Source organism: Pleuronectes platessa, chromosome 17 (assembly GCF_947347685.1).
Source record: "Pleuronectes platessa chromosome 17, fPlePla1.1, whole genome shotgun sequence".
NCBI lineage: Eukaryota > Metazoa > Chordata > Actinopteri > Pleuronectiformes > Pleuronectidae > Pleuronectes > Pleuronectes platessa.
Genome location: NC_070642.1, coordinates 16327059 through 16350025, shown reverse-complemented (window position 1 = coordinate 16350025; position 22967 = coordinate 16327059). Strand labels below are relative to the sequence as shown.

Below are 22967 nucleotides of genomic sequence, written 5' to 3'. Positions count from 1 at the left end.
TTATATTTTATGCTATGTTTTTTACATGTATAAACTAGAATGGCGCTGAGAGAGCACATACATTACAGTCCCCTTATGAAACCAGATATAAACTCAGTAGATCTGAATTTTATTTAGAACTCTAGCTGATTGCAGGCAATGAATTTTCTCCTAATGGTGGCTGACTTTCTTAAATCAAGATTCTCTCTATTCCCTGAGAAATAAATGAAAATGTTTATAAACACCTCTCAAAAATATAATCTCCACTGATTTGGATCCACTCTAAAATTTTAACCAGTACTGTATCCTTCCAAAAAACAGTAACGGCAATCCATACTGTTGTTTTTGTGTAATCACTAAAACATAACTTCTGCTCCACTCAGTTTGGAGTGTGAAGTGTTCCCACTTCTCGCCACTAGATGGAGGAATACTCCACCCGTACTGTTCAGGTTCACTTCCTACCCACTCTTTCAAACACGTGATCCAGCCTTCTTCGCACAGTGCAAATGAAAGAAAACATCTATGTCAGGTAATCAGCCTCTATACTTCTCATGAGCCAAGGTAGCATCTTATATTTATCATGCGATCGTCTCCACTTGACGTTTAATTATATGTGCTTCATATACTGAACCGATAATTACATTACATACATGCACTGCAGCGTCCTCTACTAATTACTTGTGGAGAATATCCCAGAGTTTGTGCTGCTCTCATCACGTGGCGTACACTTTTTGCAGTGGTTGCATAAACCTGCAGCTTTTTTCAAATGAAAAATGGGTAGTGAGTAAATTCCACATCTTTGTAACCTCGGTATACAATCAGTGAGTCCGTATAATTCTTATTTAGACCGATTCTTTGTGCAGCACATTGAATAGAGTTGCAGAACGCTATTTTCCTTTTGGGGCATTACGTTGATTTGGACTTGCAGGTTGACAGAGAACTTTCTAATGAGATTTTTTAGAAAACCGCTGACAGTGCATGTTGGGGATTACCACACCGGCGGGCCCTGGTCCCATGCAGCTCTGTGCCTGTGCACTGATTAGATAAGAAAACGGATTCTAACAGGGGAAGGGTTCGGCTACTATAGGAAGATTTCCTATTGACCCACGTGCTTTGTCTCGGCCCCCCATGCTCCCCTCTCTGCAGCAGCGGCGTCTCCTCTCCCGTCTGCTGAATGTGTTTGGTCCTGAGGGGCTCTGGACGATAGAGGTCACCCCGAGCCGAGCTGCGTGAAAAATGTAGGAATCAGCAGTCTGCCCGTGCTGCAGAGGAGCCGGCCAGTCCAGCTCCATCTCTCAATGTTTCACTGCCCTGGCAAGTCAAACAGCTCGAACACAACATGGTTAGATTCTGTTCATCTACTAGGATGAAGTGATTTGGTTGTTATTGAGTGGGTTAAGGTCAAACCAGCAAGGTTATTGATTTGGCCCCTGGCTTTGCTATACGATTTGTGAATGCTGCATCATATATATCTTTGTCCAGATTATAGGATATATATATATATATTTTTTTTTTAAGTAACTGAGGGTATAGATTTTATTCTGTGGTGAGCTTTGCCGACAAAACCTTATTCTCATTCTTTTCATGTTCAACAATTCCCCTCAAAAAGTCCCTGTCGGTGCCCTCTCCTGTGCCATTTTGACTAGCTGACAAATTTCTCCCATAAGCAAACATGGTGTTTACTCAGTCGCTGCTGACAAACAAAACACAGCCGAGCCTCAAACGGGTGCCGAGACAATACAGAGCTCTAAAAAATCTGGATTCACGGATAGATTGTGAAGCTCTGATCCATTAAATCGCCCTCGTTCCTTCACCTGCTCCAGCAGTCACAGTCCCTAATACCCTGAATCCATTCCATAAATTAATCTGAGGAGGCAGGTCACGGCGGATTGAACTGAATGTGCACTATATCAATGTGTCGAATACCAAAACTGAACCGATCAATGATCATTCATCTACTTTTATACTTTTCATGCCCGCTCCTCTGCCCCTCACTTCATTGAATGTTGCTGTGCCCTCTCTCAGCTGCTCTAAGAGCTCTCCTGAGATGATGATGAAAGATCCTGCCAATGGGATTGCACATCGCGATAAGTGCTCCGAGCCGAGTGGTTCGTCACACCTCCCTCCTGTATTTCAAAGAGGGGCTATATCTTGATGTAGAGCCATCTTTGATTATTGATCCATAATCACTGTTTTTCATTCCATCTGCAATATCTGAATGAGTCACGAGAAGTGACTCCAAGGATGATCTGCCTCCGAAAACCCAACTCAATGGCTTGTCAGTGAGAAAAGACACATGAGGCTCCAGTCCATTCTGTTTATTGGAGATATAGAAAAAAGCGTAAACTATCCACCTAGTTATCACAGTTTTAATTACAATAAATTGATAATTCAACAAAGATAGCTTTAAATGTCCAGATACACTAATGAAACACTAACACAAACACAAGTGAAAGGGCATTTATACAGCAGGTAACTAATCACAAAGCCATTAAAGATTTAAAGATTGATAAATATTAAGTAAGTGATGTGTTGTTGCTTTTACAGGTTTGCTGCAGCTAATTTGGTTTCTGTTCAGTCTCCCCCCCCTCACACACACACCTCTTACAGTGGCAGCAGCAGGCATGAGAAGATACCCAGCACATCATTGGTCCTGATGCCTCGAAGAGATGCAAGAGTCCTGGCTTTGGATTGGACAGCAGGTGGCAGTGCAAGTAGACGGAAGCTGTCTTATCTGTAGAAGTAAAAGGCTCGGGCGAGGGAGGGGACCGCCGAGATGTTCAATACACACACACACACACACACACACACACACACACACACACACAATCGTGCATGCTCTCATACACATACAGTATGCACTTACATCATCGTCAGGGGAGGAGCTTCACTGAGTCTGTGGATTGCAGACTGCAACAGGGATGACTTGAGAGGAGAAGCACAGCTACATGGACATGATGCAGCCAGGGTGTCCTGCAGTGAGTGTGTGTGAAGACGTCAAAACTGCGGCAGCCCTGTCGGAGTCCTGAGGAGTCGGGACGTGACTTCTGTGACCTTAGGACGGCGCCATGGCGTCATCAAGGCACTACGGCCACTCCAGTCGGGACATCACCAACGTGATGCAGAAGCTGCAAGGTAGGTGGAAAATGCCTACTCACACTGCTCCGCCTGGGTTTGCAGCGTTTTTTTTTGAGGTGACCCGGTGCCTGGCATGACACAGCAAAACAATGTGAGACTGAAGACACTGGCTGTTGCTGTAAAAAAAAAATGTGTCTCATGACCCTGCAAGTCTTATCTCTGGGCTGCTGGAATTCAAGTTCACAGGGCTTCACAAATCTGTGGTATGGGAAGGACATACAACTGAGAGGGATACGCAATGTCACAGCGCGCAGTGTTCAAGTACACTGGACATATTCAGGTTCCTATCAATCATTGCTTTGTCCGAACATTCTGTTTCTATCCGTGCTTTAGTTTGCTTTACTTTCTGTGGAGTTCTTTCTCCTTTAGATTGAGATCAAATGTCAGTCTGTGCACAGGATGATGCTGCATGGCAGATATGCAGCCATCAAATTAAGGCTGTTAATGTTGGATAGCACCAATCAAAGCAAATGAGATTAAACCACCCAGTGTGTGTGAGAGAGTGTATTATTGCATTGTTCTTGCAGGTGTTTGCTGTCTGTGTTTATGTGTGCACATGCTCGCTGTGGGTTTGCAGTGTTACTGTGCACATATACTGTACGTGCATGTGCGTCCTCTAATCGTGGCTGGACAGGGAAGCAGACAATAGCAAAACTAATCCCCAGAGGAGCTGACAGGATGAAGTCTATCCCTCCCTCTTAACTCAGCCGTAGTACGAAAATTACATCCTCATCCTACTGTACTTACAGTATAACTGAATGTGGCTCAAGTTACAGATGTTAAGTCAATTCTCTTTAACCTTTGGAATATAAAACCAAGCATTTTCTTATCTTATCTCACCCTTTATTTGCAGCAGATATTAACATTTATTTAGTGTTTTACCCAACCTACAAGTTAAATAATGTGTCCGTAAAGCTATTTCACAAGCCTCCACCCTAAAACGACTGCATCTCTTCCCCATGCTGAGAGCAGGATCAGACTGTGACACTTGCAAAGTAACAGGGAAAGTCAGGTGACACCAGAGCTGGAGATCCAACATGGCTGCCCCCTGCTCGGCTTCCGAGGTGGCAGTTTCTGTGAAAGCCTAGAGCAGCATCACCAGCACACGTGGCTCCTCTGCATCACTCTGTGCAGGTGCTGGTGCGCACTTTGAATCCCGAGGGTACCGTGATTGATCCAAATTTAGAAGCGTCCCCTTAAGCCGTCTCCTCAGTGTGAAGACAGAGTGATGCAGATGCGTAGTGAGAATAAAGCAGTTCATTAAAATGTTAGGATTTGCAGTGTGTCACTCAAAAACCTGATCATCGCAGAGGAGACGTCACTGTTTTTAGGAGGTGCATGATATATTTTTTTTAATCTACACTGGGGAACTAGAGTGTGTCTGGAGATCTTGCAGATATTTGTGGAAAGAATAAGCAGCCAAAATAAAGTCCACTCCTTGTAACTATATTCTAAGACTCACATGGAGCTGTCAATAAAACAGTTTTGCCCCACGTGGAGCTCGATGCAAAAATAGCCTCGGGGGTGTGTCTGTGCGTCGGCTCGTGAAACCTTTATCTATTCACACCAAATACTCCTTTTACCAACAGTGGCTTTATTGTTGACGTCCTGTGGCATGAAAGCATCTTAGATAAGATAAACCACAGGCAGCGTTTAAGGTTGGAGTAGACACAGTATGCTTAAGTCTGACATGCTGCCTGTGGTGTGAATGGATTTGCCCGAACAGTCCCAATGAGTTTTTATCTTTTCCATGTGTCCCTCTTTGTGCCATTTTTGTCTTCCTCTGAGTACGTGATCACATTAGCGTCGCTTTATTTGATGTGTCCCGGTCGCCGTCCATCTCCTGGGAGACGGGAGCTGAAGCTGTGATGATATCATCAAGACGCTTTAGTGAGAATCAAAGAGGAACACTTCCACGTTTTCATTCTTCTCAACAAGAAAGGGCGAGCAGCGCAAGTGGAGCGTCACATCACTCAAACATGAGTTCTTTGTCTTCGGAATGCAGTGTTTCTATAGGCAGTAACAAGCCTGGTCCCAAATGACAGCTCGTAATGAAATCAGTGGCGCCTTTGCTCAGGGAGGTTTGTTTTCACTTCTCTGGGTCTTGTCTCTCCAATGGGGTAATTATTTAGAAATTAGTTATATTCGTGTGCAAATGTTCACTCGTTTATTTGAAAGGCAAAGCCGGTTGCAATGTAATTTCTCACCACCTGAGGTTTAAGTAATCCAATACCGTTTATACGTCTTTAAAAGCCTGACTAGATTAACGTATTCAGCGCCTCCTCCCAGGAGAGGACAATGTTCTCAAATTAGCCACGTCCCACAAATCACCAGGTAGCATGAAATGAACTACACTCCCCTCAGGCTCATTTGGAAGCAGTTAGCCCGCCGCTCGATGCAACAACAAAACAATCAAAAGTTTTCGCCCCAGTTTTTGGGGTTCTTGTGTCTTTCTCCCTTCAACCATCTCTTTTGGTGTACCTCTCTGTGGCGGTGGAAAAAAACAGCAATTAGTGACACCATATGGCAGAGAACAGCAAGGCCGCTTTGAACACCTCCCAGCCTGAACTCCTCCATATGCTGTGGAATTTGCCCGTTTGTTGTCTCTCTCGTTAATGAGAAAAGCGATGCACCCGTTTCCCTATTTCAATTCCTCACCTGTTTTCTGCATCGTGGGCGGCAGAGGCTTATACATTCCCACCTACACCTCTGAGTTTTACTGCCGGGCCTAGGCGTGCTGACAAGTTAGCAAAGTCTCATTTTGTTGGGGAGCACCTGCTTGAGTCTTGTTTTGTATGTGTGTCTAGGTTGGACTGGCAATTTGCTTATGATCAGATAACACAGAAGGAAATAGTGTTCAGACTTCAGGGGGGTTTGTGTTGTGCAAAGCGGAGCTGCTGCCTTTCTGGAAATATGCTGTGTAGATTCAATTTATAATCCCCTGCTAATGTTATTTTTGTCAATGAAGATGCTGAGCCGGGGGAAAGAGAAGTTGAGGGGAGGCTGAAGGGCAAATTCAGCACATCTGGAAGACATGAGTGCCACACTGAGAGCAGCCGATTGATGAAACAGGAATGAGAGAGGTGGCAGGAGAAGCGATAAATAAAGAGGCTGGAGGAGAACACGAAAAGGCAGAGGACCAGAGAGCCGCCACACGCCCGTTTTTAAGCTCCTGGTTGCTGGTGGGACTGGCACAGATCCTCCGGCTGGCACGGAGCCAGAGTGACATCCTGTTGCCAGGGGCGACATTATGGTTCAGCCGCAGCCAAGGAAGGCCGGAGCAGACGGTCACCTTGAGCCACGCCAGCCTCCTGTTTAGTTCTGACACCGCCATTTATCGTGTGCGGCTCTGGATACCGCAGCGTGTTCACACACACACACACACACACACACGTGCCCACAGTCACACAGAGACTCCGAAACAAACACCGGCTGTTAAAAATAGCCTTTCTTCTCACCTATCACACCACTGGGAGTCAGCAGTTTAGCCGAACGATAAAAATGACCCAGAGTAAGTCTTAGAAAAAAGCCAGACAGTGAACGAGGGGCCATTACTCGGTTGTGGCCTCAGATCTGTGGCACTGGTGTCAGCGTGGGTTCGATCCGCAGCATGAGTGGTTGTTTATTCTGCCGCTTCTTCTCCTTGTCTCTCCAGATTGTGTTTATAACTCGTTGCCATAGCGGCAGCCTGCATGACAGCCAGCACAGGCTTTTCTCTTTCGCCCCGTGGGCTTATTGGCCGTGTCTGGTTCAGCTCCTGCCCCTGTAAAAGAACATGATGCTCCATGGAATGATAGCTTTGTGTCTATGAGTCTTTGTACTGTTGGTGTGTGTTTAGTACCTGCCACCTTCTCAGTGACAGCTTCTATTGCAGATCAGATTGTAATCTCTTTTAACTGGACAGGCATTGGTGGTTTGAGTGACATATCACAAGATTAGGGTCACTGAGGGAGTCGCCCACACAATGTGCAGTGTGGGCAATCAGAACCTTCTCTGAAAGATCACACCTTCACGAAGGTCACGGTGTATTCCAACATTAGCTTTGTGGCAAAAAAACAACTCATATAAGCTTCTGTTAATAATTAGTTCACAACACTTGATCAATTGTGTGCAGCTTTTTTTTAATTTGAAAACGTTGCGCCACTTTTTTCCATTTTTGTGTTTGTGTGTTAATAATAAGTCGGATGTGGGTTGATTTAACTGAACTTCACAACACGGATTCCCTAAAAAATATTACACAACTGTACGAAGACTGTTTAACCTCCACCAAAGGAGTTGTGTTTTCACTCCTTTCCGTTGGTTTGTTAGTTCGCTAGTTTGTGAGCGAGATTGTACAAAATCAGCAAAACGGATCTCGTCAAAATTAATTTAAAACATCAGGCCCATTAAGGGAACTGATATCTATGAGTGTGTGTGATTTGGTGCAGCTTGACTGGATTTAAGAGGACTGCTGGGCCTTGGCGGAGGTTTGCCCTCTTCTCTACTGAGGGCCATCCTCGTAAATAGAAGTAATTAAAGGAGTATTTACAGTATTCTGCATTACATGGTTCCATTGACCCTGTATAAACTGTCCCATTCATTGTAGAGCTGGATAACATCCTCAGGCCAGACTGATTCTGTGATACAGGTCCTTCAGTGCTTCTGTACCATCCCTGATCCTTCCTGTCAGATTGAAGCATCAGATAGTTTTGATGGACGTACAGAACAATGTCCTCACAGATAAAACCCTGACACCCGCGCTCGTGACCCAGAGACACATTCAGCCTCTGTCCGTAATACTTTTGAGTTTCGTGGAGTCTCTTATCTTTCACCCACAGAAACCTCCGTCCCTTTTTCTTTCACCTGTCACAAGGTGTTTGGACGCTGGGAAATTCTGCCCCTGGCTGTCCATTTAGAACATGAAGGGATTTTAAATAGAGGTCAGATTGTGACGGCCTGAACTCTGAGGTCACCTGGTCACATAATGTGATGATTTCAGCATATGGCCAAGTTAAATGGGAAATGGGTAATTCCCAGTTTCTATTTAATCTGCTTGGAGCGCCAGATGGGTTGAGGCTTTCACACATGGAAGTGCAAACCAAGGTCCATGCCTTTGTTACATTGTTTATAATGTATTTGGTTAGTTTTGGTTAAGGGAGCGCACTAAAGACTGACACACGTATATGTCCTGTCATCATCACCTACATGGGCTGTGTCTACTTAACCTTGACATTGATTAGCATCCAAGGTGACATCAGCGTGTTGTTCGATTCAGCTGGTAGCAGTCTTTCCTCTTGAATGGACAAAATTATTGAACTGGTTTATTTAGTTCATTTCATTGCCACTTTAACATCATTATAGTAAATCTACAAGCATAGTTCAGTTTTATCCAGACCAATATCGCCTTGTTTGGTTCGTTGGTCTAACTTTCACGCCTGTTATTTTGATTAAGACCAAACAAGGTTGGTGTGTGAGTTTCCCAGAGCAGCAGGTATTGTCAAATAATCTGTCTCTCATATTCCTTAAGAGGAATCCTCCCCTTCTTCATTGACTTCTCTGAACATCAAAAGCGATGCAAGTGCTGTATCTATGAAATGTTATTGCCTAGAATGTTGGAGGAGAAAGAATGAGCATTCAGATGATATTTAGGATATTTGACTTTCAACTGGACGGGTGGTTGATGAGTAAAACAAAGGGCAAACATCTGCCATAGCCGCAGAAAGAATCGGGTTGAATTCACATTTAGTAAGACATAAAATGTCCCCAGCTGGATGAGCATAAATACACTTAAGTGTCTAGTGTGCGACAGGATATTGAAGATGGTTCTGGCTCTGTGCCAGTCTGTGTTTTTATTTCACAGCAAAAGACAAGACTTATAACTGAATTTACTGCTCTGGCCACGGTGATTTATTTAGTGTGCTGACGCCAGTGCTTTCACTTTACTCGTCCCTGTAATGTGTGGCGGGCCACTGAAGCTGGATAAAGAGCTTAGACTGTCTGACCCACTCCTGCACTCACACCCAAAGCATCGCACACAAACACAGACACACACACATACAATCCTTTCACACACATTCACGGGGGAGAGCGACAGGGAAACATAAAGCCGCAAATATTTTTTAAAAGCCTAATTGAGTCTTTTTAATACTCTTAGTGGAATATATGCTTTGTATTAGCTGCTCGATCAGTGTTTGCATATGGGGTTCAAATCTGGTTTTGTTCCGCTGAATGTATTCGCCATAATAATGGAGGCTTTGGAAATTTGAAAGCGGATAATAGCTCAAATCTAGAAACACCAATGCACCACAGGATGGTGTTTTGTCTCTGTCAGAAAAGAAATATTACAAAATTATTATAATACATTTTTACCTGAATAGCATAACAACAACTTTACTTTTTTACTTTAATTCACTGCCATCTGCGTCATTGTTTTTTGTGTGAGTGTATGTGTGTGGGTTGCATATGTGTGTGTCAGTACTGCAGGTGCTGAAATTGCTGAAATTACAGTCTCAGTGGCCTGGCTTGAATGAACACTGTTCATGGCGGCATATTTGGACATTTATGTCAACGACACAGTGCCATCTCTGCACATCTGCGGCTGAAAAGGGAGTGAAGGTACTTCAAAAGAGGAAATGGGTTGTTTTGATAATCACTTTGACTTGTTCCCCCTTCTTACTCTCTTTAATGTGGTGTCATTATTACTGAAATGCAATTAGCTATGCTAATGGGCTGGCATTTGGACTTCCGCCTCTGCACTTACACCGGGACTGGTAAAAAATGTGCCGTAAATGAATTGGGATGGCGAATTGGAGAGGTTGAATGGGCTCGAGAGGGCTGAGTGGAGATGCTGTGGCTGTTGTAGAGGATGTTATTGAGTGTAAGGGCTAAAGTAATCCGGTGGAAGTGCACAGAAGAGGGGTTTTTAAATTAGGAATTGTTGGGGCTGAAAGAGAAGCACTGGCATCAGGAAGTGAATGAAGATGCTATTGGGAGGAGTGAAGGGGCAGAAAAGCCACAAAAACCTGTTAAATCATTTTGTGGGTGTGTGTGAGTGTGTACGTGTATGGAGAGATTACGGGGTATCACACAACAAAGCTGTCCCTTTAGTGCATGATGGCTTTAACAGGCATGCTCCATCAATGTTGTGCTGCAGACAAAGATGCATTATGGCGAGAGAAGCCTCTTGGATAGCAGGATGGTAAAAACACCGCCTCTGATTCTCCCTTGAGCAATTTATACCGGCATGTTTTGTTAATATAAATATCCACTCCCCGGCTTGAATAATATTAAGGTGATATAATTGGATTGATGCATTACTGAATTATTACCTGACAGCAGAGAGCGTAACCTTGTACAGTTTGCAGGACGAGTGCTTGTCCGTATCTCGGGGACCATAGTCACGCCTGGTGAGTTGTGGAGTCATTAATAGATTAAGAGATATCGGAGATGCTCGAGTGCGGGTCATCGGGGAGGCTGCAATTTAAAACGCCAAGCTTATGCCGAGCTTTTTCATTTTTACTGTCCTGTCATGTCCTGTCTTGCCTCATCTGTACAGTATATCTTCAGACCAGACACAGAATAAACTTCACATTGAATCGTGTCTTATCCACTAGGTTGCGCTGTGCCTCTACACTCTTCACATAAGACTAAATAGCAAGAAATCTTCTTGGCTGCTCAGAAAGCAAACCCAAATATCTGTAGGGTGAATAGATTAGGATATGAGCAGAAGCAATGTCTTTTCCCCCCACCCTCCAGGAGGCTGTTTGTTTTTCCTGTAATGGCTGAAAAGAGGCTGTTCCTCCTCTCCTCACAAAGCTCCGCACCCCCGCAGACATACCTGTGAGAGTGCCGGGCGCTGACCCGAGTCCAACCTCCACAACCTCAGAGAGAGATCGGGTGTTTTGTAGGGTTGCCAGGAGCTCCATCAGGGATCCAGACCAGCTGAGGTTCAGTCTGTTTTAACCCTCGACACTTCCCCCCTCTTTCACCCTCTATCTCTGTCTCTCCCTCTCTCGGATAGACTGGAATACCCCAGAGATCTGCAGCCTGAAGGAGTCTGTTGGTTGTTTTCTCGCATGTACAGTGAATGTGAAAACGATTTCCATTCTCAGTCTCCATTCAGGGTGTTAGTAGTAGTAGTATCTCTCTCTCGCTCTCTCTCTCTCTCTCTCTCTCACTCTCTTTCTCTGTCTCTCTCTGTGTGTGTGTGTGTTTCTGTACGCACCTGCTCCCCCTCCATTTCGTTCAACTCCCACGGTGAAGCCTAATAAGTCCCAAGAATCCTTACCATCATGTTTTGATTTTGTCCTGGGGTTGTTTTTTCTAAACAGTCTCCCTCTCCAGGGAGGTTCCTCTCTCTCTCGCTGTCTGCTCTACGGCTGCTTTCTGGAAGAATTGTCCGAAACGTACAACAACAACAAAACATTTTTTTCCTTTCATTTCAGTAAACCATTTCAACTTTTTCCATGGCTGTAGTTGCTCTTTATTTGCTGCTGTTTCATTATTCATTTAGTGAATTAAATCAGAATGACAGGTTAAGGGATTGTCATTGACAGCTTCAGCACCTTGGATAGCTCCTTCACACTCAGAAACTGAAGTGGAGCTCTCTCTCTCTCTGACAGTGTGTGGTCGCCGCCGCTCTGTGTGAAGAACAAAAGATTATCGTTCCTTTGTTTGGCTCTTTCTTTCTTTTCTTGCAGTAATATTATTGAATAGGGATTCCGAGTGTTTGCCATGTGAATGCCTCACTGGAGGCAAGCTGTTGAAGGGAGAAAGGCAATGTATGTGTAAATATGAAACACAGGATAGCGTGAATATGTCTTTCGGCCCTTATCAGTCCATCTATGATACCTGAACTCACAGGCACACTCCCAGTAGCGGGGCAGAAGTGTAAAGTGGACGCTGACAGAAGCTCATTTCAAAGGCAGAAGCGTGGAATAGGCTCATGAAGCCACTGTGATGGCCGGTTTTGGGGCTGCTAAAGGGAGGAGTGTCAGCACTGTGATTATCAGCAGACAGATAGCAGATGACAGCTGCCATTGGTTATTGATGACTTTCATAATTAAAATCCCTTATGGGGGGAACCCAGAGAACAAAAGAGAAAATCACAGTAATGATGAATGGTCCTTTCATCCTTAAGGCTGATATAAGACCCCTGCATGGATATTGCTTTCCAGGAAAACTCTCTGAATATGGATTCAAAGAGGAGCACAGTGCTTTTAATATTGCCAGAGCTCGCACTGCTTGTGTATTTGTGTTTGTGTGCACGTGTGTTAGAGAAATAATTTTCACAAGAAGAGAAAAAATGGACAAGCTGAATAAAAGAGAGAACAGGTCAAACAGAAATCGAGATATAGACCAGATTTCTTCTCAAATTTTACTGCAGCAGTGGATGGGATTGGGCTAATGGTGTCCTTATAACACAGGTTTCTTCCTTAAGTAATTCTTAGTATCACCAACAGTAGCTCCTGCAGTTAATTAATTACTGAATTAACAATACCAGTGCAGTGACCATTATAAACCTTTCTGTTTTGGCAATGGGCTGTTTTCTTTGCCTGTGGTGATGCTGGTGGCGGCTTTCTTTGTGAAACTGTAAAAGGGACCTTTTACAGGTTTGTGCACCACCACTGCTGCACAAAGAGCTGTTCACCTGTTTATTTGGAGTCTGGTGAAGCTTAACTCAGTACGAGGATCAGTTGTCGTATTGTGTGTCCAAATTGCACCAAATTCAACACAGCACTTCTTTGGTTTCTTACTAATGCACATTAATAATACACATACACACATACAGACAGGGAAACAGAGATTTCTGGATTGGTAGATAAGATTTTGACGAATAATAGGAGTGTGGGTTTTTCAGATTTTACACACTTTTCACACCTGTTTTCATTGCTCCAGACTATATCATCTCTCACACTTTAAACTCAGATCCTGCTGCATATACTATGTAAAATACATGCTGTACCTCACCTCAGGTATTCTATTTACCTCTATTATATACTGTTTATTCCTCCCCCGGGGGCGTAACAAACAGACAAGTGTACTGTACGTGACTGAAAGATCCTTTTTGAAAAGGGTAAAGCAGCAGATCAGACAGGACGACTGCCGGTGATAGTCTGCTCCCCTGCAGACTCTGTGAAGTATAAAAGCTGCACGGCTCCGAGCCCTGCATGGCATCTGTGTGAATGAGAGAGAGGAGGGGTATTAGAGTGCCAGCAATACATAAGGGATTCCTGCACGTCTGTCCTGATGCTGTGTTTGAGCATGTGTGTGTGTGTGTGTCTGTGTGCGCGTGCTGCTGTCAGAGTACACAGCATCCTCCCCTCCTAACCTGCTAAACGGTCCCCTTAAACCCACCCACCACCACTCAGCTCCCCCTCTCCCCGCCAGGACGGGGCTGCTGTGACATCACTCATTCCCACGCACTCTGATTGGCTGACCAGAGGAGGGAAGGATTGTTCCCCGCAGCCTACAGTGAGAAATTAAGAGAGCGAGGGAGAGCGAGAGAGAGCGAGAGAGAGAGAGAACGTGGGAGGGAAAGACCGAGGTAGAGAGTGTGTGAGAGGAGAGAGAGAGAGAGAGCATGAGAGAGAGGGCGAAAGGGACGAAGCAAGAAAGATTGATGCTGAGGCACTGCACTGCTCTCTCTCACACTCACACACACAGACGCACACTCACACACACTCTCACACAAACAGTCTTTGCATCACACGTACACTCGCATCACACTCCCAAGCTGCTTAACAGGCAGGAAACACTTAGTGTGTGACTGAGTGTGCAGCCTGTTACTGCAGGACAGGACAGAGGACAGCGAAGACGTAACAGACGAGAGGAGCACCAGAGGGTGAAACCTTCCTCCCTGCTTTGCCTCAGAGCAACAGTTCCACCGCTGTCATCTCGGGAGGTCCAAGGGCTCCAGGGAGACCTTTAAAGAAAGCCCCCCCCCCCCCCTTCTAAAAAGGGGGGAGAGGCAGCAAGGACAGGAGCAAGGGCAAGTGTAGCCTCTCCTGGAAGTTGTCGTGGATGTCTTCTCAGCGTCCCCATGATAACTGGCGGGAACCGAGGATCAGTCCGGGGCACAAGATGGCACGGCGAGCAGGGGGAGAAGCTTCCCCGAAAAAGAACACATCCCTCAACCTGGTGACCGGGTTCTACCACTACCTCCGCGGTGAGTGGCACAGTGGGTTTTACTTCTGAGAGGCGGAGAGCGTGAGGAAAAAGAGGGAAAAGTGCAACGTGTGTGTAATTGTGCATATGCTGAGGGTACGTGTGTGCGTGTCTGATTTAGAGGGGCACTGCAGCATGGACCGTACGTGCCTGCTGCATGGGAGTGTGCGAAATGGGCCAATATTCGAAAGGGGGCGTTTCCACCTTGGCAGAGTATGCATCTATCTGTGTGTGTGTGTGTGTGTGTGTGTGTTTGTGTGTGTGTATGTGTGTGTGTGTGTGTGTGTGTGTGTGTGTGTGTGTGTGTGTGTGCGTGTGTTTGTGTGTGTGTGTGTGTGTGTGTGTGTACAGCAGGTGAAGAAAGCATATCCGGAGGAGAAGTAGCAGCTCCCTGCATGTGTCACGGCCCAGCAGGCTGACTGTCAAAATGTTTGATTTCTTATCTCTCTGTCTGACCCTGTGGTTGTGTGCCTGCCTGCACATCTGTATCTCCACACAACGCATCCAGCTTCTTGTCTGCCTGCTCCTCAGGGTCTCTCACTGTCTGATAGATGAGATGAGATTAGACCAGAGGATAAACGACTGCAATTTTTCACTATAAATAAAAAAGCTATAAGCAAACCGAATGGTTCTTTTACAGAGTTTGGTGCATGTAATTCCTTCCTTTTCTGTTTGAGCCAGTGTCTGAGTTGAAAAACTAGATTTCAATGATATTTCACTCTGTCCCCTCTACTGCTGGGGGGGGGGCCAAGGTGAGAATTCAGGGGCTGCAGATGAAACTAATGATTAGAAAGACCAACACTCGCCCAGGAGGTAATCAAGTGTGGTGAAAGGCTCCTGCGATGCCTGGCTGCTGAGGACGGCTGTTTCCCTTTGTGATATTGAAAGAATGTGAGCCCTCTGCGTGTGTGTGTGTGTGTGTGTGTGTGTGTGTGTGTGTGTGCTGAAGTGCGGCTGTGTGTGCGCAGAGTTCAAAGTCACCTCGTCCCTGAGAGCTGGGAGGCTGGCATCACGTACATGCAGACATGTTCTCCGTCACACGTCCCTGCCGCTGGAGTCAGGAGGCGAAGACTTTCTCATTCTCACCCAATATTACCGCCCATCAATATTTGATTACTCCCGGACCCAATCATAAGATTAATTCATAAAGCGGGGAACCTGCTCAGTGGCACGTGTGACTATGCGTGAATGTATCTGCATTATGTATGAACGACCCATCATCCCACACACACAGACACACACACACACACACACACTCCCCTGACTGTTGTGTGCCCACACTACCTACTGACACACTAACCAACTTGAGTGTAATCAAACCTTCAGCATATTTCATTAAGTAGACGAACGCTCTGTGTCAGACGTGCTCGCTCGCTGATAACACGCTTATCTCAAGGATATTGCTCTGTGGTGCAGATGGTGCAGGGAAAAAAAGCTCCGTCACTGCAGAGCCGCAGGTAGACTACACATCTGTGTTGTGCACGTCATAATGGGACATGAGTGACAATGGCAAATTAATTATTAACCTGTGACAGAAGTCCCACGTTGTTATTGGCATGGACACGATGAAAGACATCAGGAAGGATGAATTGCAACAGGGACATAAGGTGTTTGAAATGATAGAATAATTCTCCAAATACACATTTCCGTTTCGATCTATATAGTTTGCTATAACTTTGAATATGATAATGATCTTATGATTTAGGCATGGTAGTGGGGTGGTTAGCACTGTCTGCACTGGGGTTAGGTAAATTAGAGACTCTTAATTGCCTTCTCGCCCAATCTGCAACCAATCCCAGCCGCTCAAAGGAAAAGCATCGATAATGGATGGATGGATGTTGTGAAATACATGTTTTATAGCTAATTGTCAAACACAAATAGAATTTTGATACTTAAAGAAAGTAACGACAGCTCAATAGACTGGTTCAATCTTCCTGTATTGTGATTTTTTGATTGTGAAGGTTTGTATCACGGTTTTGGTCTCAGAGTGATCACAGCCCTAGTTGGTTCTAAAACGCCTCCAGAACCTCCAGTTGCGGTACCGTCACTATAATGTTTTGTTTGTATGCATGTATTGACAAGGCTTGATTGTTTTCTTGTATCTCATTTAAGTGAAGTGGCTTTTTTTCGGGTGCATGGTCAGCAGACATCTATCCTATTGATTGTGTGTTGGTTAAAAGGGCTTCATGCAGCAAATGCAGCCTCCACAAACAATGTCCTTCCCTTATATGCAACTCTACAAGTACATTCAGAGTTAGGTTGGCTTTTACTTAGCAACACTATTGTGGCAGCAGATCGAATGCTGCTTGAGACTCGGTCTGAAATGAATAGCAGCCTCACAGAGATCGTGGCAGTGGGACATGTCGAGGTAGAAGAAGAACCACTGCCCTTCTCTCATCTAAAGGGCATTTCTCAGAGCAAGGGTTTTCTGTCCACATTCAGAGTGCAGCTCGTGAAAATGCCATCTCTAAATGTCAAACATCTTCTCCAGTGTAAGGTGTGATTTGATGCGACTGCGTTCAGACACAGAGAGCAGAAAGTTAACAATATCAGAGTTAATGAGAGTCGCCACGCGGCTCTGCAAAGCCAGTCCGCTCTCAAAAAACAATACACAATGAGAAGATTGTGTTTTTTTAATCCCCCGCTTTGTGTATCGTTGCATGTGACTGATAGTGATGCTCTGGGCTCTGATTTACAGATGAGCAGGAGGCCGTGCAGAAGAGGACGTTCACGAAATGGATCAATTCCCACTTGGCGAAGGTAAGAGAGTTTTGTTGATTCCCATCACCACTGCCAGCCATTGTGTTGCTCTATACAAACACCAGTGCCGGTGTGCGTGGATTGAAAACTTCCCACATCTCGATGCTTTCCCAATTTTTGAATCACACTGCTGCTTCCACAGTTCTCCCTGTGACATTTGCTCCATTTCCAAAACACACTGTGGAGCTGGTCATGGGACTGACTGTGCCAGCTCAGACCACACACACACACACACACACACACACACACACACACACACACACACACACACACACACACACACACACACACACACACACACGCACAGTCATTCTCACTCACATGCCTTTCATATTCCTTTTTTTATTCCTCCAATCTCAAACAGCTTGTAGCAAGGATTTACTCTCACTCTAATTATCACTTTCACATTGCAGCATTTAACACACTGTAAATCTTTTTTTTCCTGCGAGCTGCTGTCACTAATTTAAGACTTTGTAATCCATAAGCCCTCTATCTCAATATGAGCCAATTTAGATTTCACAGGATAACATTTTTTAGTTAAAGACTGTCATTCATTTCCCTCCTTAAAGAGCCTGGACAAGAGAGTCTCTGTAACTCACACTAAACAATCCCACTCGGTGCAGCTGCTGCCGTGGGGGCCAACGTATGTGTGTAATCATTGTGTTATCCTGCATTAGGCTGCTCACGTTAACCAATTACTGCCTGAATAGTGTGTCAGGAGAGGGTAGACAAGGCAAATACGGCACGGTGCAACGCAATTAAGCCTGGGTTCAATTTGTGACGGCCCTCTCAAGGTTTCCTACGTGGTCACGACAGCTGTGGAGACTCTGATCCGAGGTGACACGGAGGGGAAAATTCATTTGAAAAGAACTCTGAGGGGAATAAAGCTCGACGTAACGTTAAATATCATGTCTGGTGGCTGTGCCGGCAGATATTTGAATGCCTTGAATTTTTAATAAAGCGATATGATAAGCACATAGTTTATTTATCAAATCATTTTTGACACAATAGAGTAGAGCACTGTGGGTGATTTTGCGATTTCATGGTTAGTGAGTATGTCGGGGTTTGAGCGAAGTGGGGAAGACGATGGCGAGTCAGAGGGATCCTCAAAAACCTAGTGTAACCTTCTGGGGAATATTTACTTATTTGCAAATTTACATAACAAGCTTGATTTTCTTACATCTGGGTACAACCATGCTTAATTTCCCCATTTTCCTTATGTTTTATGCTAAGCTAGCTATAGCGGAGAAGGGGGAAACAATATGCTTATCCAACTCTCAGCAAACAAAGAAAATACACACTGCCCCACAGTCCTGACACCAAAGCTCTATTTATGTCGCACAAACACAAATAACACACCTCGACCAGGATCCTGTAAATGTAATTACTATTCCATTTAAATTCCCTGAAATGAACCAATTCACCTGAACAATAGATGAGCGATACCATCACAGTTCCATCAGAAAAGATAACCATGTTTGTGCCCCGGTGCTTCTCTCTCTCTCTACCTAGTTGATCAAATTAGTTGCTCTCCTCCTCCTCGCCCATCAGGACACGGCTCACTCTTAACAATGTCGCTCTGTAGGTTAGTGCAGATAAAACAGCATCTTGTCTGAAATTCATAGACACTCTACAAAGAGCCGTTTACTTATTAGACGAGCCTGTGTGAGAGAGAGAGAGACGGAGGGATGGAGCGAGGGAAGAGGCTTTAACAGTTGGTTTGGTTCGCTCTCCGGGGATAGCTCATGCCCCCTGGCTATGCAGATGATTAGGCCACTCCAGTTATCACAGGTCTTTAATACAGTGCCTAAAGGTGTGTGATAAATCGTTAGGTGAGTTGAGACGCGGCGAAAGGATTTTCCATTCTCCGTCACTCCCCTCCCCCTCACTTTTCCACTCCACAGGTATAACAAAAGAAGTCTTATGGGCTCTGAAGAAGAGTTTCTATGAGAGAGGACGTATCGGAGCCGGTAATTTATACAGAAGATTAATAGCTCTAATTGCTCTGAGAAGTTCACCAGATTAAGTCACCGGCTATAGACCAAAGATAAACACCGTAAGAGAGCTTTAGGGTTTTTACTTTTTTGGATGGAACTTTCTTTTGTTTAATAGAGGGTCATGTGGAATTTTCACTTCATTTACTCATTTCCAAGAAAAACACACATTCATCACATCTCTGTTGAATGTGCCAGTGTCAGTCAGCTGACTAATTTTCAACTGCAGTCCTTCGGCCAGATGTTTTTGAGACATCCGGCTGATAAAAACTTATTTGGTCTTTAAACAGTATTGCTTGAAATTTTTTTTAATATATTTTTAGCTTTTCAAGTAAATAACAAGCTTTCAAGTTGAACTCGGCAGTGCACAAGAGTGACATGTGAGAGGGTGGACGGGGAGGAGGAGGAGGAGGAGGGGGGGGCTTAGTGAGCGGACCCCAAGTTTCCATTTTGACAAATCCTTTCTGAGAAGGTTAAAGCTTAATTAGGAAGTGGCCGGTGTGAACGGCAGAGGTCTCATCGTCTCTGAGGCGTTTTTCCAGGCAAACAGCTTTGGTGCAGCAATCAGTGAACCAAGTGTTCTTAGAGATTACTGCGGCAGTAGAGTGAAGCTCCCTGCTCCACTTTCAGTGTTTACTCTCCCTGCTCCCCCTACTACTCCCTCTTTTAGTGGTGGTGGGGAGTAGGAGGATAGACTCCATGCTCAATAAATCCAACTGATGATGGTATTCACCTTCACCCACTGAGCTGTTCGGATGTTTTTCTTTTTTTTCCTCGCCCTATTACTTTGGATGGTAATTTTGGTTTATTAGTGAGTCCACTCTTGGCCGAGACTATAATATTTGAACGCCTGGATAAACAATGAAATTTGCCATAAACAATCAGAGAATTTACTGCATTTCTAGAGTGCTTTTCTCGTCTTAATGACCACACAAAGCTCTTTACACCGAGAGTCACGGTAATCCATTCCCACACACATTCTCTTGGCTTCAGTATCTTGCCAATGTACACGTCTACATGCAGAATTAAGGAGCTGGGAATCGAACCACCAACCTCAACGCCTTAATCGCAGCTGCTCACATGTGTTGTAATAACTGTGGTGATTGACTGACTTAGTATCACCATCAGAAATATCTCGGTTGGTTGATTCCTTAACAACCAAATACCAGCAGATTTAATGCATTCTCATTGGCCTCAGAAATGTCAGATAAACATCAGCAGTCTCGTATCTCTTTTATTTTTATTCCCTAGCGCAAAAAAGGGATAGTGACTTCACACAATCAACACAATAATTATAAAATAGTGAGAAATCTGCATCATACTTTCAGATATGAAGTATGGTTAATTTTTGTCACAGTGTTTTACATATTTTTCATGTTGTCGTCCTGAGGTTGTGTGGAGGAAGTTCACTTTTTATACCCTGCATCCAAAAAGTAGTTTAAAGACTATATTCAGTCCCTCGTAACGCCCATTCGCAATTATTTACCTTCAGGAGATTTGGATAATAGGCTTCTGATATCAATTGTTACCTAAAACTGGATCTATTGTCTCGTTCAAAATGAAGCCCTTCAATCCTCTCCTTGTTTCTGCCCCTCCCTCTTGTCTCCCATGCTGTTGATCTTTGGGAATCCACTGAGTCAAGTGCGCCAGAGAATAACACCAGAGCAGAGACAAACCGATATCCCCAAACTCCTTTGCTCGCAATCAATTATTACCCTGACAGTCATAAGCAATTAGCTCATTAAGCCCTTGATTTTTTTTTTTTTTTTAGCTCATGTGGCAGAGCAGAGGAAATGGATATTACTTTCTTAGTTTGTAATTAGTCAGAAATTTCCTCATTAGCTCTGGGATTATAATGAACAAATAGGTGAATTTAACTTCAATTAGCTCGTGGTATAATTCATCCCTTTGAAGGATCTTTGTAAGTGTTTCCTCTGTCACTTTATGATATGGGCCATGAGTGCTTTCTGAATATTCTAATATCCAGAGCCATGAAATGACATTAGAAGAGGAATTAGTGAGAAGAGAGCTGCTGTATTTGCTAATTAATTTTGGAAAGATGTGAGGCTGGTGTCCCCTTCTCTCTCTGCCTTCTATGATCTGTCTCGCTGCCACTCTTTCTACTCGATTATGCCGCTCTCTCGTATGTTGGGGGGTTGTACGTTTCTGCCTCTCTCCCCACACACACACACACGTCCTAACACGGACACCCTCGTGCACACACACCCCAGTCTCTGCCTCTCTATTCGCTTTCTCCCTCACTCCTTTCGCCGCTAATCTCCCTGTGAATGGCCCGCTCGTCTGAAAGCCCCCCCCCCCCCTCTAAACCTCTCCTCAGCCTCAGCATGTGACTGCGCTTTAAGAGAAATCCTTGATGTGGCGTCGGCAAGAGAAACAGAGATATGTGGATTTCCCCGAGTCTGGAAGTCTGTGTCAGGTCAGGGATGAAGTCAGGGAGAAGGATACAGTTTGAAATCATCAGCATATTTTAGGATTTGAAGTCCCCCCCCCCCCCCCCCTCATTCAGAGCCTGCTGAGCCGCTAACTCTGTCATTGAGACACGGCACCGCCAAACTCTTTTGGGGCTTCAAGTACATTTTTCATGTGCAGGATTTCCTTTATCTATGTTTCACAAGTTGAAATTAACGTCTGGGAGTGTAATATATTGATTGTACTGGTTCTTGCACCATAGTTCCATGTGCATTGCAAGAGCTACTAAGACTTAAGTCCCAGGGCTTTTGCATTCCAGGAGTTTATAGTTTGCAACATTTATAGGATTATCTATAGATTCCTGTCTAGAGCAGTTGCAGGGTTTTTGAATTGTATCAGAAGCTCTCCATCTTTAAATGTCAAAAACCGTCCTTGCATTTTTACCCCTCCTCCATGCTGTACTGCTCTGCACACATTTTTGCTTTTATTTACTTTCTCTCCAGGGTAAAAAATAATTACAAATAAAGCCTATAGGTGTGTTTGTTTTCCCACACAGCGTGTCCCTCCTCTGGTGGTGATAGACCTGTTTGAGGACATCAAGGATGGCGTGAAGCTGCTGGCTCTGCTGGAAGTCCTCTCCGGAAACAAGCTGGTGAGTCTCATGCTGGTAGTCATTTCTCCAGCATGTGATCTGGCCACAGATTCCAAACTCCTCACATCCTCTGATCTCTTTCCGAATTACATTTTTTTTGACTTAATCACATTGAGCTGAAACTCATTTTTTCATTGTTTCTGTCAGTGCTGCCACCATGAGCATTCTTGAAGAATCTTAAAATAGCTATAGAGCTAATTGCGGGCATGTGAAACGAGCCGCAGTTACATGGAAATGCTTATTGATCGGTCTTTATTAGGATGTTTGAATTGGATTTGAAAACCCAGATTAACAAGGACAGCTCAGAGTTCACAAATCCACAAACGGCGCAGACAAAGGGAAACACACAGCTTGAGGATTTTACTTGTCCAATATTGCCTGAGGTCTAAACACTTCGTCCTATTGATCCTGCTGTTTATAGTCAAACACAGGTCTTATAGGACCTTCCTCATTTCATTTCTGAATCTATATTTCCCTCCACCCTTTTGCTTTATGTATATGTATTGGTATTGTCTTTACTGTTCTTGTTAGGCCCTTCATTTCTATTCATGTGTGAGATTTAACACAAATAAATAATCTCTTTTCAATACCACTGTTTCTTCCCCCCCCTCCGTGTCTCTGTTTCTTTCTCTCCACCTTCATTGTTCTCCATTTCCCTTCCAGCCATGTGAGCAGGGTAAGAAAATAAAGAGGATCCACTGGGTCGCCAACATCGGCACGGCTCTCAACTTCCTTGAGGGTAGGAAGGTGAGATATCAGCGCCTCCCTTTTCATGTTGTTTCTTTTTACCCCGGCTGCTGCTCTCCCTGCTCAGCTGCTGCCTTGTGGGTGCAAACATGAAATCCTGACCTTGTGGAACCTGTTTCCCC

General features: G+C 44.5%; 1 protein-coding gene across 1 annotated transcript in view; it reads left to right on the top strand.

The window, feature by feature from the left end:
- The first annotated feature begins 1502 nt into the window (after positions 1–1502).
- Positions 1503–22967, top strand: part of syne1a (spectrin repeat containing, nuclear envelope 1a) — a 121221-nt gene continuing 99756 nt past the window's right edge. Inside the window, exons 1-4 of the mRNA XM_053445893.1 lie at positions 1503–3114; positions 16961–17022; positions 22003–22098; positions 22762–22845. Of these exons, the coding sequence (XP_053301868.1) occupies positions 3048–3114; positions 16961–17022; positions 22003–22098; positions 22762–22845 (309 nt within the window). The 5' untranslated portion in view covers positions 1503–3047. The remainder of the gene's footprint in view (positions 3115–16960; positions 17023–22002; positions 22099–22761; positions 22846–22967) is intronic.